This window comes from Hyperolius riggenbachi, chromosome 5, assembly GCF_040937935.1.
Source record: "Hyperolius riggenbachi isolate aHypRig1 chromosome 5, aHypRig1.pri, whole genome shotgun sequence".
Lineage (NCBI taxonomy): Eukaryota > Metazoa > Chordata > Amphibia > Anura > Hyperoliidae > Hyperolius > Hyperolius riggenbachi.
This window is the reverse complement of record NC_090650.1, coordinates 90,352,694-90,370,535: the sequence shown is the minus strand read 5'-3', so window position 1 is coordinate 90,370,535 and position 17,842 is coordinate 90,352,694. Positions and strand designations below refer to the sequence as shown.

The 17,842-nt window shown below is 44.4% G+C and overlaps 1 protein-coding gene across 1 annotated transcript; it reads right to left on the bottom strand.

Annotated features, from left to right (window-relative positions):
- Nucleotides 1-1,921: 1,921 nt before the first annotated feature.
- Nucleotides 1,922-15,310, bottom strand: POLR1F (RNA polymerase I subunit F). Its single transcript, XM_068238640.1, has 4 exons — nucleotides 14,991-15,310; nucleotides 14,743-14,884; nucleotides 9,024-9,229; nucleotides 1,922-2,914 (listed from the first exon to the last, which is right to left on the bottom strand). Exons 1-4 carry the CDS (start codon nucleotides 15,263-15,265, stop codon nucleotides 2,035-2,037), a joined length of 1,503 nt encoding a protein of 500 aa, XP_068094741.1. The 5' UTR covers nucleotides 15,266-15,310; the 3' UTR covers nucleotides 1,922-2,034.
- Nucleotides 15,311-17,842: the final 2,532 nt, after the last annotated feature.

Here is a 17,842-nt window from a genome sequence, read left to right as displayed (position 1 = left end):
AACTGGTATTGTTTAAAAGGAACCATCCATATCCCTCTCAGTTAAGGTTCCCTTTAAGCAAAACTTGGGGAAAAAAACATTACCCAAAGAAAGCCTAGAATAGATTGTCCTGAAAATATATGTATTATTTTGATAAAAAGTTATTGCTGTGTCAATAGTGACACAGCTGATATGTCAAAATCGTAAGAATCCTAAAAGGTGGAAAAACCAGGAAGGTGAAGTGATTAATATTGGATAAGGGACAAATGTAATAGAATGTATGTACAAGTGGAAATACGTTTTTTTTTTTTTGTATTGATTTTATTTCCCTTCTTTATTCCCTATTTAGTTTATGTACGTACGGTAGTTTTGTACTGGAACAGTGCACTTAAAAAGTGTAGTCGTACATTGTTTTCAGTGTTACAGTGACAAAGATTTTTGACTGACTTAACCTCCATGGCGGCATGAAAAATAGCAGTTCTAAGGCAGGGTTCTGTTTTTTTAGCATGCATTTACATTAAAATTTGTGTTCTTATGCTCTCAACACCTGCATGAGAAAATCTGCACACAAACACAAATTGAAATGTGCAAAAAAAAAAAAAAAAAAAAACGCATGCAAAAATTGCCAAGAAGTGTGGGAAAATTGTAGCTGGGTAGAAAGGGAAATTAAATGTAACCATTTGAGGACCAGAGGCCCCTCTAGTGACCAGGCAATTTTTTTTTCACAATTCAGCACTTTGCAACTTGCAAAGTCATACAACTTAGCACCCAAATTAATTTTACCTCCTTTTCTTCCCATCAAGGGCCAGTACACACTGCTGCGCTTGCGCTGCGCTTTTAAAATCGCAGGGCTGGATCTGGACTGAAAACATATGCTGCAACTTGGCAACATTCCGTTTGCGTGGACGGACCGAGCCTTGTGGTGCCCATACATGGTACAATAAAAACATTCAATTTTCCATTTTATTTGATTTAAAAGATCGAACGAAACAAAACAAAAAAAAAAAAAAAAGATTATCCGTTTTTTTTTTCTTCCGAGAAAAATGTGATCAGACATGCTGGAAAAAATTTGAGGTTTGTGTGTTGTAATTATATCATGTATGTTAAATTGTATGAAAAGATCTTTTAGATCCTAATTGTAAGAACTGTTTCAAAGAGGGTAATCTTTACCGTATTAGCATTGTCTTCATAACAAGATTTTTACCAAAGTAAAGTAAGTTTGTCCTCATCAAGGAGAGTCCACAGGTACAATGCAAATGCAATGTTGGCCTTCTTTCTTTTAGTTATTAGAGCCATTTAAAAATCGCTCTAAGGTAAAAATTCCTTCAGCCCATAAACAAAGATATTCCGGTTGAAAAAGAAAAAAATAAGTCACTTCCGATCGAATAAACCATTAGATCGAATACTTTATTTTTTTCTCTCGATCTTATTCCTCAATTTGATTTTTCGGCATAATTGATCATTCTCCCCGGATTTTCAGCCTAATCGAACGTTCGTGTATGGTATTTCGAAAACAACTATGCGATTTTTCCGATCTAACGGGATAATCGAACAAATTTATCTAATCGAAAAAATTTTTTTTTAAAATTGTACCAAGTATGGGGACCATTACATTAACCTACCTCTACCAGCCACTAAGTTATACCTACAAACTCATACCCAGTAACTTCTCATGCCGCTGGAAGCTCCGGCACCTCTGGCATCCAATGGTGCCATAATTACTATTAAGGTCTATGTGGCGCCCAAGTTTCCAAGCAGTCGTGCACACCCAAATTTCCCACACTGATTCATCTGCCCGGCAATGGAGATTTCAGGCTATAAGGAAGTCTCATTCAATGCGTTGTGCTGCAGAGAATGGAAACCAGTACTCACCATGTCTCACCCATTCAACATCACAGAACAAATGACACATTTTTGTAAGAAAAAAAATATTTTAGTTGGCCATAATAATTTTCATTTGTTGTTAAAAAGTTGTTATAACACTACACACTTGTAAACCACTCAAAATATATCTTCATTAGAAAAATAGGCAATATACGATTTTTGGGGAAAAACTTATTTCCGTTTCTTTTTGGCTTTCGGTTCTGCAAAGTCTTGGCTGCCTATAGACAGCGTAATGTCCTCAGTCAGGTGAGCAGCAGCAGCACCACTTCCAGGCAATACATGATCATGCTTCTTCTTTTTATGTTTCTTCTGCTTAGAGGACTCTGCTTGGGGTACGCTGCAGTTAGGAAGGTTTCCCTCTGATGTGAGCTGTGCTGCCCCGTTGTTAGCTTCCAGATGGGGATCCTGAACTGACAAAGACAGTTTGTGTTTCTTCTTGTGTGTCTTCATCTTTACAACAGTTTCATTCTGTAATAAGGCCGACTCTTCTGATATTCCGTTCTGCAAACTGTGATCGAGCAGAACAGAATGATCTTTATGTTTCTTTTGCTTTGACTTTTTAATCTTTTCTTGACCGGAAGAAGCCTCAAAATCGTCATTGAGACTTAATATACTACTTTCTGCAGTCCCAGCATAAGTCTCAGTGTCACTAATAGGCAAACTATCCTGATGGTGCTTCTTCTTCCGTGCTTTCCTCGAACTGCTACCTATGGATTGGCAAGAACTGTCCATGATGGTATTCTCCACTAAAGCACTTTCAATCGAGGCATCAACCATATCCTGTTTTTTCTTCTTCAGTTTTTTCTTTGGGGTTTCCTCCAAACTTGTGCTGGTCACGTCACAACCTTCAGCTTCTCCAGACACATCTGGTGGAAGAGATTCTTGAAAGTTACGCTTTTTGGTTTTCCGCTTAGTGGTTTCTTCAGTGATCATGATGGTCTTGTTTGTTGTAGTTTCTCCATCAACTTCTGGGTCATTCTGGGCATCATCAAAAACTTCAGAGGTTTGTTCCTTAGCTGCCTCAAACCGTTCAAGAACTTCAGCTTCTACCCTGTATTAACAAGACATAGATGTTACATGTTACAGATTTCAGGGAACATGGAAGTATTGTGTATATGCTAGAGATAGATTTAAAGGAAATCCAATCAGAGGACTAGGGAGGCTTCCATCTGATCTACTGGCATCAGTGTCACACACCTTTCATAAGCATGCACCCAGCTGAGTCAGAGTATAAAGGTGGCCACTAACAATGCAATTTGGCAATCAGGCAGAAAGCACACTTTTCAATGTGCAAAAGCATGTGTTTCTGCAGTTTTAGTGCATTTGCATCTTTCATGTGTTCACCAATTTACTAATCTGCCTTTTTAACAACAGTAAACAGGTAAAAGAAAAGCATCATTAGATTGTTTCCATAGAGAATAGATCTAGTGTGATCTACATGCATGCAGTATATGGGGGGGCAGAAAGCTTTACAAATTTGCAGGACCACTATTGCAAAAATTTAAAGATACATGTAAACACACAAATGTTTCTTCAAAAGTAAAATGAGCCAAAAATTACTTTTCTCCTATGTTGCTGTCACTTACAGTAAGTAGTAAAGATCTAACAGAACTGACAGGTTTTGGGCTAGTCTATCTCTCCATAGGGGATTTTCAGCATGGCCTTTACTCTGTATAAAGACACTCCTTGAAAAAGTTTTATAAAAAGATGCTGGCCAGTCTCCCTGCACATGTTTTTGACAGTTGGACGGAGAAACTGCCATTGACTAAGTGCTTTAGAAAATAACGAAAACCCCGAGAATCTCCCATTAGGAGATGGGCTAGTCCAAAACCTGACGGTTCTGTCAGATTTCTACTACTTACTGTAAGTGACAGCAACATAGGAGAAAAGTAATTTATGGCTCACTTTACTCTGGAAGAAATGTACTTCTTATTTGCATATATGTAAGATTTTCGCGACAGTGGTCCTTTAAAAATACTCATGAAATGTGCATTGCGAATATCAGACCTATGCAATTTAACCACTTCACAACTGAGGGGTTTTACCCCTTGAGCACCAGAGCAATTTTCACCTTTCACCGCTCCTTCCATTCATTTGTCTATAACTTTATCATTACTCATCACAATGAAATGAACTATATCTTGTTTTTTTCGCCACCAATTAGGCTTTCTTTAGGTGGGACATTATGCCAAGAATTATTTTATTCTAAATGTGTTTTAATGGGAAAATAGGAAAAAAATGTGGGAATTTTTTTTTTTAGTTTTCGGCCTTTATAGTTTTTAAATAATGCATGCTACTGTAATTAAAACCCATGAAATGTATTTGCCCATTTGTCCCGGTTATAAAACTGTTTCAATTATGTCCCTATCACAATGTTTGGCACCAATATTTTATGTGGAAATAAAGGTGCATTTTTTCAGTTTTGCGTCCATCCCTAATTAAGTCCATAGTTTATAAAGTAACAGTGTTATACCCTCTTGACATAAGTATTTAAAAAAGTTCAGTCCCTAAGGTAACTATTTATGTATATTTTTAATTGTAAATTTTTTTATTTTTTTTTAAATTACAAAAAAAAAAATTAAAAAAAAATTGGGGAGTGTGGGAGGTAATAAGTTACCGTATTTTTCGGACCATAAGACGCACTTTTTCTTCCCCAAACATAGGGGGAAAAAGTGCCTGCGTCTTATGGTCCAAATGCTAGCCGTCACCAGGTGTCAATCCACGGGGAATCCCCGTGGTAATGCGTCCCAGGCATTCCGCCTCCCTTGTCCTTCTCTATTCTGTCCCTGCTGCTTTTCCATCCCTCTGTCCTCCTATCTTGTCCCCGCAGCCCGTCCCTCTGTTGTGCAATGGGCTTACCGCTACAGATGATCAGCGGTAATCCTCCTGGAAAAAGCCGCGGCGGAAGTCCGTGCACCTGTTGAAATTTCCATCCCCTTCACTCGTGCTGGCAGTCCAAGATCGTGGCTTACCGCTACAGGCTACAGATGATCAGCGGTAAGCCTTCGTTGAAAAGCCGCGTGGGTGTCCGTGCACGCTGCCTAATGTTTATCTAGCGTCACTTCCACCTTGGTGATGTAAGCGGAAGTGACGCTAGATAAACATTAGGCAGCGTGCACGGACACCCACGCGGCTTTTCCCCGAAGGCTTACCGCTGTGATCTGTAGCCTGCAGCGGTAAGCCACAAACTTGGACTGCCAGCACGAGTGAAGAGGATGGAAATTCCAACAGCTGCCGCGGCTTTTTCTCGGAGGCTTACCGCTGATCATCTGTAGCCTGTAGCGGTAAGCCCATTGCACAACATTCAGAGTCAGAGAGGGACGGGCTGCGGGGACACGGGGGACAAGATAGGAGGACAGAGGGATGGAAAATCAGCAGGACATGGGACAAGATAGAGGAGGATACGAGGAAACAGACACATAGAGGACAGAGGAACGGCACAGCACAGTAACAGGACACAGGAGGGCAAGATAGAGGAGGAATGAGGGAAGTGGCAAGAGAGATGAGGACAAAAATGGGCACGGAATAGAGGGACAGCAGCAGGACACAGAGGACAAGACAGAGGAGTACAGGGGAACAGGACAGAACACAGGGACATGATACAGGAGGACAGGGACACGGGGACAAACGAGAACACAAGGGACACAGGATGACACAAGGGTGACACTAAATATACAAAGGGGGCACAAGGACAAAGGATGTACGAGGAGGACATAATAATTGGGGAGGGGAGAAGATCCACAAGATGCCCCTGTACCATGGATGCACCATGTTTAGTATTTTTTTCCCCGTTTTTGTTCTCTAAATATAGGTGCGTCTTATGGTCCGAAAAATACGGTAATTTTTAGTATATAACTAATGTATTTGTATATGAAAAATGCTTTAGGGTGTAGTTTTACTATTTGGCCACAAGATGGCCACAGTAACTTTTTGTTTATGCGTCCTGCAAGCGTCCGGAAGGACGCTTGCAGGAAGTGTTATGAGGCTGGGAAACTTTTTTTTCCCACAATGATCGCGCTGCTTCTCGTAGAAGCAGCTGATCATTGTGGGGGCTTGGATCAAAGACCAAGAACGGCTTTTCCCGTTCATTGATCTCCGGGCGAGCTGGAGGTGGCGTGCACGAGCGCGCGAGGACGAGCGGGAGCGGCGTCAGGTGCGGATTTCTCCGTCCCTTGGTGTTAACAGGGTGGAAAAAGGGACGGAGAAATCCGCACCGCTGGGGGTAAAGTGTATGCAATTTCACATGCATTTTCTGATGTGCTGCAAAACTCCTGCCTATAGAAACCTGTTCTCAGTCAGGGATACAGGAAGTAGGTCACACTGAATGCGCAGTGTTTGAGTCCATGCCTTTTTCAATGGAATAGCAATGCATCCATCACTGTACACTAAAAACACATGCAGCAGTGTGCATTGCTATTACATTGAATGGCCCAACATCTGGGCAGCAGCGACACAGTCGCACATTCTGTGTAAACTAGCCCTCAGAGGCAGAGGAAGAGCACAACAATCAGCCAAGTGGGATATTTTAACCACTTAAGGACCAAGGACATTACGGTTATGTCCTCTGTTTGACTGTCTACTGCTGACTGGACGTAACTGTAATGTCCTTTTAGTCCCACCGCTCTCGCTCGCACCCGAACGGGGAGATTCAGCTGTCACATGACAGCTGACATGTCCCCTTAATGATCAGGAACCATGGAGATTGGCTCCTGATCACATGATCACTGAATCAGAGGCGGCAGAAGAGGAGGACTTACCTCTCCTGATGTTCCTCCGATGATCGTCCTCCGCTCTGCCTAGCATCCAGCCTTGGTCTGCCTCTAGTGTTGGGTCCCAGCTTGATGACGTCATCAAGCCGCATCCCAGAACTTAGCGGCAGTGCGATGCTGGATGCCGGGAAGAAAGGAGGCGGGGAGAGCTGCTCCTTGCTGGATCTGGGAAGGTGAGTAATGGCTGCTACCTATACTGGAGACACCTATCTATACTTGGAACACCAATGCCTATCTGTCTATACTGGTAATACCTCCGTCTGGCTATCTATAGCGCGAACACCTCAAAACCAAAAACTGCTCTGGTCCTTAACCACCTTAGCGGTATGGACGAGCTCAGCTCGTCCATTAGCGCCAGAGGGTGCCGCTCAGGCCCTGTTGGGCCGATTTGGATCAAATAAAAAGCAGCACACGCAGCCGGCACTTTGCCAGCCGCGTGTGCTGCCTGATCGCCGGCGCTCTGCGGCGATCCGCCGCGAGCAGCGGCGAAAGAGGGTCCCCCCAGCCGCCCGAGCCCTGCGCAGCCGGAACAAATAGTTCCGGCCAGCGCTAAGGGCTGGATCGGAGGCGGCTGACGTCATGACGTCACTCCGCTCGTCGCCATGGCGACGAGGAAAGCCAAACAAGGAAGGCTGATAAAACACCAATCTGCCTCCATATAAATTGACGTACCAAGCAAGGGGACAACGGTTTTTGAGAAAATATGGGGTGTGTGGGTTGACGCTTCCTCAACAACAATACCTAATTTAGACATTAAACACTTAAAGACCGCTCCACGCCAAGTGGTGTGGACGCGGCGGCAGCCCCAGGACCGCCTAATGGCGATCGGCGTGCAGTCCTGGGGGCGAAGTTTGCAGTGGATCGCATGCGCATCTCCACTTGAATGGCAGAGCTCTGCCCCGCCATCAGCCTCCCAGCGACGATTGCCGCAAGGAGACTGTTAGATGGCAAAACCGTTGTCTATGTACTAGGTACAGTGCTGCGATCTAAGGCAGCGCAGCACAGGGGAGAGCCGTGTCACTCGGGTGTCCCCTCCAGAGGCACAAAAGCGATCCACTGTGATAGGCTGAAGCCTATCACAGCAGAATGCGCTGATTGGCTGGTGGGGTTGGGGGGGGGGGGGGGACGAGGGAAGGCTGGGGAAATAATGCATGAAAAAATAAAAATAAATAAAAAAGGGAGGAAAGTTAAGAAAAAAATTAAATAAATATTTATAAAAAATAATTAAACAATGATCACCCCGATCAGACCCCACCAACAGAAAGCTCTGTTGTGGAAAAGGGGGGGGGGGGGGGGGATCCCTTGTGTGCTGAGTTGCAGCGGCCTATTTTGTAAAAATGACCTGGTCTTTAGGGGGGTTTAACACTGCAGTCCTCAAGTGGTTAATATGGCTGTGGCTGATGTGCATTTATAAGATGTGGTTTATTCCTCTGATCATGATTTTAGCGTTGTGTATTTAAACATTTGCCATGATTTTGGATTGCACCTGGAGATATACTTGAATACTATACTGGATGATTGTACTTGAATATTTTGTACTGATGAGGTTCATACACACGTCGGATTTTTCCAAACGACCGGTCGTTTGGAAAAATCTGACGTGTGTATGTACCTTTACTAAATTTTCCACTGACATGTACATTTGGCTTCACTTGTTGGAGATGTTTATAAAAAGACTTGCTCCAGGCAAATTACAATAGCAATCCAGTTGATACTTGAGTAGGAATAGTCTATAGAAATAAAAAGGTGAACTAAATGACCTCTACCATGAGTGAACTATGCTTGCCAGCATACTGCAGTTATGACTGCTGCCCTCTGTAGAATAACCTTTAAGCGGGTCAATGAAGAGTGACCATTATACTCCCAAAATTGAAGGAAAAGAGGCCAGACTAAAATCTCCCAGACTTACAGTAGAATAAATTAATGTGGCTGAATGTGTTGCAAAGCGGTGCTTGATAGATCTGCGCTGCAATTCTCTCTCCGTCCACCGCTGGCACTCTACCCCTATAGTGAGGTTGCCGTCTGGCATTATGTCGACAGCCGGCGATCTCACCAGAGAGCTCGAGAGCCTTCGAGGACCAGAAGAATAGCTGCCAGCATCTGAATCCCGGGAGAGGCAAGTTGCAAACGCCCACTGCACAAAGATACTGCATAAGCAGCTACCACTAGTCAAGCTCGGGGTTACCGTTCTAAACTGCAGATTTCGGGCCTAAGCCTAACTCATGGTTACCGCTAAGGAGGTTAAAGATTTAATCTCATCTTAATATACTAGAGGACGGGGAAGCTAGGCTTCCATCAAATAAAAGTTGAGCTTTGAAAGCTTTAAAATTATGATGCTTCAAGTTTTCGTAAAAGCTTGCAAGTACAAATTAGTAGTAACAATCAACTTACTTCCTCTCCAGCCTTCCACGAATACAGAAGACGCCAACTGCATCTGAATCTAATCGGAATACTTCAAACTCCATCTGATCTCCGACCTTCACACCAACATGCTGCCAGGCTTCAATGGGCATTTTCAAGGGCTTCGGTATAGAAGCATTGAAGCAGCCATGAACCAGACAGCCAATGTGACTTGGAGCCACTTTGTTGACTACACCCTAAAAAAATAAAAACATGTTGCTTTGATATTTTCAGAGTAATGCATAGTATTTACTTTGCCATAATTTAAATAGTACCTGAAGTGACATGTAGCATGATGAGACAAACACTGAAACCTATAGTACCCACTCTGCTTAGACCTTGGCTCAAAGTGGCCACTTTGGGCCAGGGCTGTGGAGTCGGAGTCGTGGAATCGGAGTCGTGGAGTCGGGCAATTTTGGGTGCCTGGAGTCGGAAAAAAAATGCACCGACTCCGACTCCTAATGAATTTGTAACTGTAATTAAAATAGAAAATATGATAAAATGTTCTATTTCTCAGATAATAGTCATTAAAAATAATGTATATATACAGTAATAGCTGTGCTTAGTCCACAAAAATGAAATAAACCAATCAAAATTAGTTACTTGTGCTGCTTCAATAAAGCAGTCCCCGTATTTTTAAGGTCAGATATACATATCTGATTGTGACTGTATATATGATGTGTACACAGGAATCTCATATATACTAAATAACATCTATGCTGTAAGAATAAAGCCTGATGTGTAGCCGTGTCACTAATAGAGATGGTCAACGAGATGAAAATAATTCTGCATTGATGCTGATTTATGCAAATGTATGCACTCTCTTTGCTCATGAAATCAAATAATTTGATATGTTGTTAAAATTTGGTTTGGTGACTACAAATTAAAGGGTAACTGAGACGGATGAAAAGTAAAGTTTTATACATACCTGGGGCTTCCTCCAGCCCCCTTCAGGCTAATCAGTCCCTCGCTGTCCTTCACCACCCGGATCTTCTGCTATGAGTCCTGGTACTTCAGCCAGTCAGCGCTGTCCGGCCGCATGCCGCTCCCACAGCCAGGAACATTCTGCACCTGCGCAATAGTGCTGCACAGGTGTAGTATGCTCCTGGTGGCGGAGTGTGTGCATACGCGCTACGCCCGACTGGCTCAAGTACCAGGACTCATAGCAGAAGATCCAGGTGGCGGAGGAGGATAACGAGGGACGGATTATCCTGAAGGCGGCTGGAGGAAGCCCCAGGTATGTATAAAACTTTAATTTCATCTGTCTCAGGTTTACTTTGTTACACAGTAGTACTATACTCTACATATGCACTCCCCACAGAGCTGCAGGGAATCCACTGAGAATGCTGTGCACATTGAACACAGAGGCGTTGTCTGTTTACAATCTCCTCATTCCCCTGCAGAGTACCTGCACATCATTCTTACATGTACCCAGACTTACATTGCCTAGGGCCTGATAGATGTTCTTTGTTCTGGTTTGTACCTTTTACAAGTACTCTTACCAAGGACTAGTTTTAGTCTAAAGGGAATAAATATAGTAGTCTACATATCCTTCTCACTTCAGTTGTCTTGTAAAATTCCTAAGCGTTGGCAGTTAAGAGACGAATTTCATGTTACATACTTTTAATCAACAAAATTGTAATATGCAAATTAGAGGAGTCGGAGTCGAGGAGTCGGAGTCGGTGGAATCCTAAACTGAGGAGTCGGTGGATTTTTGGACCGACTCCACAGCCCTGCTTTGGGCGAGAACCATCTGGCATGTGTAAAAGGCTTTAGACTATGCTGGACATATGACTATGTTAGGGATTAGAGTACTATTTATTCTATAAGGTGATGTGGAAGAGGACAGCACAAAATAAAAAATACTCAAGGTGACGTACAGATTTATAAAACAGGACTAAAACCAGTGATGAAAGCATAATACATAATGTGGGACTCAAAGAACAACTATTGCAAAAAAAATAAAAAAAATACAGTACAAATGAAGTTCGCTGTTGGTTGGGCGAGTTGATCTGCTGGGCGGGCAACTCGCAAGTTGGAGGCTGCTGGACACACGCTTGATTATCGTCTGAGGCGGTTGTTATCGGCCGCCTCAAGCGACTTTAGTCAAGCGTGTGTACAGGCCTATATAATGTTATGCGGCTGCAGTTTCGCACACAGTGAAAATCTGCCCATTCAAAACAACTGAAAGGTGTTAGTATCACAGCCTACAGCATCGACTTTATTTCAATTCCAGACAGACTCTTAAATCCTCACAGGTATACTTAAAGCAAGGGTGTTAAACTCAATCACATAAGGGGCCAACATCTAAAACATAGTCCAAGTCACGGGCCAAATTGTTTAAGGTTTAACATAACTATAGCGACCCTGGAGAACCTTCTTTCTTTTACTGCTTCCAATGATAGACATTTGAAGCTCTCGAACCACATAAAAAAAAGACTAAGAGGCCTGAGGGCCTTTAGACACCTGTGAGTACCTAAAGTAGACATGGGCAAACTTGGCCCTCCAGCTGTTGAGGAACTACAAGTCCCACAATGCATTGCAGGAGTCTGACAGCCACAGTCATGATTCAGAGGCAAATGCATTGTGGGATTTGTAGTTCCTTAACAGATGGAGGGCCAAGTTTGCCCATGCCTGATCTAAAGTCACCCTGCTTACTTGCTTTTTGTGGCTCCTTTCCCTAGTTCAGTGTTGGCGATGGGGAGGTGGCCACTAGAGAAACTGGACCAATCAGAATAACTTGCTGACAATTTTTATTGGTCCAAGTTCAAGCTGCATATCATTTACATAAAATTTGAATGGAGAAATGATTTGCATCTCATTGATCATCCCTAGTTGCCACCATAATGTAATGCTATCCTAGATCACCACCTTCCCATTCATGACTGCACAGCTGGTATGCTCTACCCTCCCCTAAGTCCAACATGTTGATCACCACTGGTCCCATGTAATATAAACATTACGTGGACACATTTGGGATGATCACTGGGAGAGCTGTTTCCGTATCTAGTCTGGCACAGGAGGGCTGTGGAGTGAATCGGTACAAAAACCATCCGACTCCAACTCCTCAGTTTATGAAACCACCAACTCCAACCCCGACTTCAGGTACAGACTCCACAGCCCTGCACAGCATCACCCTGCTATTAATATTTTTTATAGCACCAACATCTTCCGTAGTGCAATACATAGTGCAAAATCAAATAGTAGGGAACAGATACATAAGAGGTTCAAAACGCATTACAATCGGGACATCCAGCAATACAAATACATAAATAGTTGAGTCTTATCCAAGAGGCACAAGAATAAGCACCATCCACTGCAGTAGTCCATTTATTGTGCGTCGGGACACCCAAATGACAGCCAAATATGGCAAGTACAGTAAAGTTCATTGCAACCTGTATAATGCAGAGGACATGAAAGTGAAGGTGGGTGCTGGGGCACTAGGGGATGGAACAACTCCCATTTTGCATCTCTCAAAGATGCTTGGCCAGGTCAACAATGTGACCAAGCCATTCTGTCTGCTTGTGCCCCCACACCTACCTCCTTACCCGTATCGTCTGCATGATAAAGGTTGCATAACACCCTTTACTGGGCTGTCGTGTTTGGCATATCATTTGGTTGTATCGAAGCACAATGAATGGACTACTGCAGTGGATGGTGCCTATCTTTTGCCTCTTAAATAAATCTCTTGAACCCTTTCTTAAAGGCAGCATTGCCACATTGTGCTGGCAATTCCTGCGCATATAAGACTTGTTCACTGAGGATCGCTAACGACCCCTCACACCCAGGCCACCGATACTTCAGCTTGCTTCCGCTAGGCCGGAGACTTCGAGCCATCCCCGCAAAGACTGTTAGACACAGGAACTCTTTTTTCCCATCGGCGGTCAGCTACTTAAACTCCCTCCACATACTTCCATCGGTGCAAGCCCTAACGAGCGGTGGAACAAGCCGGGCCATGGCCGAACAGTCGACCGAACCACCCAGCCCACAAGATTAACCACTGGTCATCTCGGGGTCAATTAACGGACTAGAATGTTATATAATGTAATGTAATGCAATTGATTGCTTCTGCTGTTGCTGACATCGATCCATGTCTCTATTATATGTCCCCTTTATATGTCTTTCTCCCGAGCTATATGTATGTGCCAAAAATAATTCCGGGCATGAGCAATCATGCTTGGCGAAATAAACGATTCTGATTCTGATTCAATATTACACCTTGTGCACCGCTGACTACAATTGCATTCTTGAAGCTTTGCAAAGTGAAGATGCTGCTTTGGCTGATGATGCATGTGCTTGCAATATTGAACTGCTGATGCTTGGACCTGAATTGAACTGGCTTGCAATCAGTGCTTTGCTGAAACTGGAATATTTGAAGCAATAGAGATCTATCAGATGGACTGCACTGGTTGCAATAGACTGGGATAGAAGAAACAAATTGATTGCAGGAGGACATCCAAGTAATAGCTATTACAGGAATTTAGGAACTACCAAATATCGCACTATATAGCTGCAAGCAGATATACACTCTATAGTGGCTGGAATTAATGTTTGGATGAGTGGAGCGTGTGGGGTAGCGGGGAAGTGCTGTGACATTCCTAGGGCTTTTTGTAGCGGTTTTAATGTTTTAATGTGATTTTGATACAATTCTATGGTCGTCTGTCCACAATAAAGGAGGTTTTGATTACTGGTAAGCGAGGCCTGGATTAGCTTTGTTCTTTTTGGTAATTGCACTATCATTGTATCACAGGAAGAAATAATCATATTCTGTTGAAGCTGTTTGCAGCTAGATTTGCTGTATAAACTATCTAAACTTTGGATAAGATACATACACAAGTTACTTGTTATAGTTCGTTTTCCATCTCGGATCCACTTTAAGTTCACTAGGACTCCCAAAAGTTCCAGCAATAGTTTCACACTGGCACTCTGCTTCCATCCAGGTCCCTATCCTTTTCTGAAGCCATACTAATTCATTCAAACACCCCCGGTAAGTAGAGATTGGAGGTGATGCTGTTAGAGACAGAGGGCACAAATGCAGTAATGGGACAAAGTGGGGGACATAGCAATGTGGGAGCAACACAAAGATTCCATCAAGGCGGTTGTGGTGGTGGGGGTGGGGCACCAGAGTCAAAGCATGCTAAAAACTCACACAGCTGTCAGAGCCAAAATGACAATTTGTATGCCACGCTGGTCAGACCTTTTCAGCTGCAAAGAAAAACTGTATGGTGGCATGCACTGAGGGCCCTTTTCCACTAGCGGTGTTTGCGATGCTGAATCGCAAACCGCTAGTGATTTTGAAATCGCTACGGTTTGCTTTTTAACACAGGAACAGCGGTAGGTAATTTACACTACCGCGATTCGTTTTTGACTCAAACGCAATCGCACCGCGGATTTGCCGCGATTTTGCTATGCAGTGCATTGCATAACAAAATCGTGAACGCAATCGCCGGGAAGTTTCCTGCACTTGCGATTCAGCAATCGCTAGCGTTTAGCGCAAATGCTAGCGATTGCTAGTGGAAAAGGGCCCTTAGTGTTATTGAATTGGTTAGGAGATTTTTGTCCATTAGCAGACCCAAATGATAATTTCCGCTCATTCATAAGAAGAATCGCTCGTAAATGATCATTCGGCAAGTTAGTGGCCACCTTTACAATAACATCTTCCAAAATACGTCTCATCCCTATAGGTGAAGTGTACCATGTTATTACTTACCACAAGTTTTTGACCCTGTTGTGGCAGGAATATGACATAGTCTGCTTCTACAGTGAGATGAATGTATCCCACATCATCATGTATGTCACCAAACTCACCAACTATCTTTATATTATCATAAGCGACTGGAACGCCTCCCAACCTAGAGAAAGAACAGAAACAGAATCAGATAAGCTCTATAGACAGAGCTGGACTAAGGCAGAACTTTATCATGTGCTGTGAACAGAGAGGGGATAACGTGTCCGGACCTGACGTTGTACTTGAGGAGCTCCGCATTGAGCTGCTCCTGGATGCCGCTGCGCTTCCTGTGCAGGTATTTGGGAGGCAGAGCCAGGTGCCTGCGCCGTGTGTTCACCACCAGGCAGGAGTGCGCGCTGCTCACCAGGCTGCGGGCCGAAGAGAACGACGGCGGCTCCACACAGGACAGCGCTCCGTCCCCCGGCCTGACCCCAGTAGCAGGCGACTCAGCCGGCTTCCCCTCTTCTACCGGAGCGGATTCCGCAGATTTATCAGGATCAGCCATGCTGTGCCAACCACATGTCTAAAGCTACACAAGGCCGCCTGTGATTACGTCATGCACTGTCTGGTCCTGCACGCTAGAGGGAAACTTTTCTGTCTTAGCAGCCAGACGGGCGGCAGCCATTTTGTTGGAGCCCGACCTGCATAGTATTGTATAAACTTTTAGCACGACAGCACTATTTAGAAATGGTTAATTTGCATAAATTCAGCAGTGTTGCTCTGGGAGACATCTCAAGCTCACTCCAACCTTAATTATCGCAAATTCTTTCTGTTTTAGGAAAGCAAACTTTTGTTTATCTTAACATCTTAGGGGTCTTTTAGGACCATTGTAGTCCCTTACACACTCCAATGAGTTCTGGGTCACCATGAGTATGCTGGTTAGTCTGTGCCTCTCGAATTCACAAGCCCTACTCCATAGAGCCAAATTAATCCATGCCATGCACTGATGAGGATCAAACAATCCGAAACAGTCTGCATGCATGTTGGATTATTATGGCTCTGTACAAATTACAAATTAACAAGCTGACACATCATTGCATTCCAGCGGTTCTGGAGGTGTGTTTAGCTTCTAAGGGTACAATGGTTCATTTGCATATATTCAGCAGTGTTGCTCTGGGTAGAGTGACCAGATTTTTGTCGGCTCAACCTGGGACAGGGACGGGGGGGGGGGGGAAATAGGGTGGTGCGGCACGCGCATCGCGCCGCACCGAAAAATGTGGTGCCTGCCGCGCCGGTAAATGGGCGTGGCCATAACATTCTATCGGCGGAGCTAACGTACTGGTGCAACAGCGATTCATAAGAAAGCAGTGTTTATGCTGTGATGTGGTTAAACGAGGATTCGCATCATGGGTGTGCAGAAACTGTGTGATGCTATTTAATAGTATACCATAACTCCAAAGCAGCAAACACAGCCAACTATGACCATTAAATAATAAATGCAGCAACAGTTACCCCAGACACCACAAAATAAACGCAATGGGCAACATGTCAGCACAAAATAAACGCATTTGTGGGCAACATTTCAGCACAAAATAAACGCATTGTGGGCAACATTTCAGCACAAAATAAACGCAATGGGGGCAAACATGTCAGTACAAAATAAACGCAATGGGGGCAAACATGTCAGTACAACATAAACGCAATGGGGGCAAACATGTCAGTACAACATAAACGCAATGGGGGCAAACATGTCAGTACAAAATAAACGCACTGCGGGCAAACATGTCAGCACAAAATAAACGCAATGCGGGCAAACATGTCAGCACAAAATAAAAGCAATTGGAGAAACATGTCAGCACAAAATAAACGCAATGTGCGCAACATGTCAGCACAAAATAAACGCTAGGCGGACACTGACTGTGTGGGTGAGGGTGACAATGACTGGGTGGGGGAGGGTGACACTCGGTGAGGAGGGTGACACTAGGTGAGGAGGGTGACAAGGACTGGGTGGGGGAGGGTGACACTGGGGGAGAAGGGTGACAAGGACTGGGTGGGGGAGGGTGACACTAGGGGAGGAGGGTGACAAGGACTGGGTGGGGGAGGGTGACACTGGGGGAGAAGGGTGACAAGGACTGGGTGGGGGAGGGTGACACCAGGAGCGGAGAAGACACTGACAGGGCGCTCTCACCCATTTCTTCTTCTCTTCGTTTAGCTGCCTGGTCTCCACTCTCCATGTGGTTGCCGTGGGTGTGCGCAGGTTGGGGGCGTGCCTGATGCGGCCAGGCGGCCGCTCCGAGTAGAGGAGCTCTAGGGGCGGAGCTGACAGGCAGGAACAGCACGCTGAGGGACAGGGCTGATGCAGCCCGATATCAGCGCTGATTGGAGGGTAGGCAATGAGCAAGTTGGGGGCGAGGCAAATGTAGCTGGGTGGCCGTGCCTACCAGAGTCCTTCCGACGGTGGCCAGAGTCCTGCAGCTGGGACGTCCCGCGAGCAAAAGCGGGACGTTTCCCGGGACACAATGGTGCCCGGGACAGGGGACCCCAAAAGCGGGACGTGTCCCACCAAATGCGGGACGTCTGGTCACCGTAGCTCTGGGAGACATCTCAAGCTCACTCCAACCTGAATTATCGCAAATTCTTTCTGTTTTAGGAAAGCAAACTTTTGTTTTTCTAGAAATAGAGAAGTGACGTTCAAAACATATAACCCGAGGACGTTATTCAACAGCCAATCAGTCATTAGCGTTTGAAACTGAAAAATTCTGGTTCAGCCCCATGCTAATTTTCTGCCGGATCAGTGAATAATGGTGCACAGCGCCTATGCTAAAAAATGGCGCCGCATTAAAGCGGTATCTTCACCATAAAAAAATCAAATTTCAACAGCAACTGGTCTGAGTGTATTAAGTGATAAAGATGCTAAGCATGCATTCAAAACTTTTTCTGCTGTTATGATTTGGAGTTATCCTTAAGGAACACTGGCCCTTTAGTAGTCGTACCAAAGAATTGCATGCTGGGGGTTCTTTTTATCTATAATCTATTCCTCCTCTTCCCTTTATTTCCCTGCCAGCTTCTTATCTGAAACCTAATCCCCTACTCACTTGTGTTTACAAGCAAGGCTGAGGCGACCCAGCGATTGGAGGAGACA

Coding starts and splice junctions, on each gene's coding strand:
- POLR1F (XM_068238640.1), bottom strand. CDS start 15,265: ATGGCTGATCCTGATAAATCTGCGGAATCCGCTCCGGTAGAAGAGGGG. Junction 14,885..14,990: donor CTCCTCAAGTACAACGTCAG/GTCCGGACACGT, acceptor TTCTTTCTCTAG/GTTGGGAGGCGTTCCAGTCG. Junction 2,915..9,023: donor CGTGGAAGGCTGGAGAGGAA/GTAAGTTGATTG, acceptor TTGTTAATACAG/GGTAGAAGCTGAAGTTCTTG.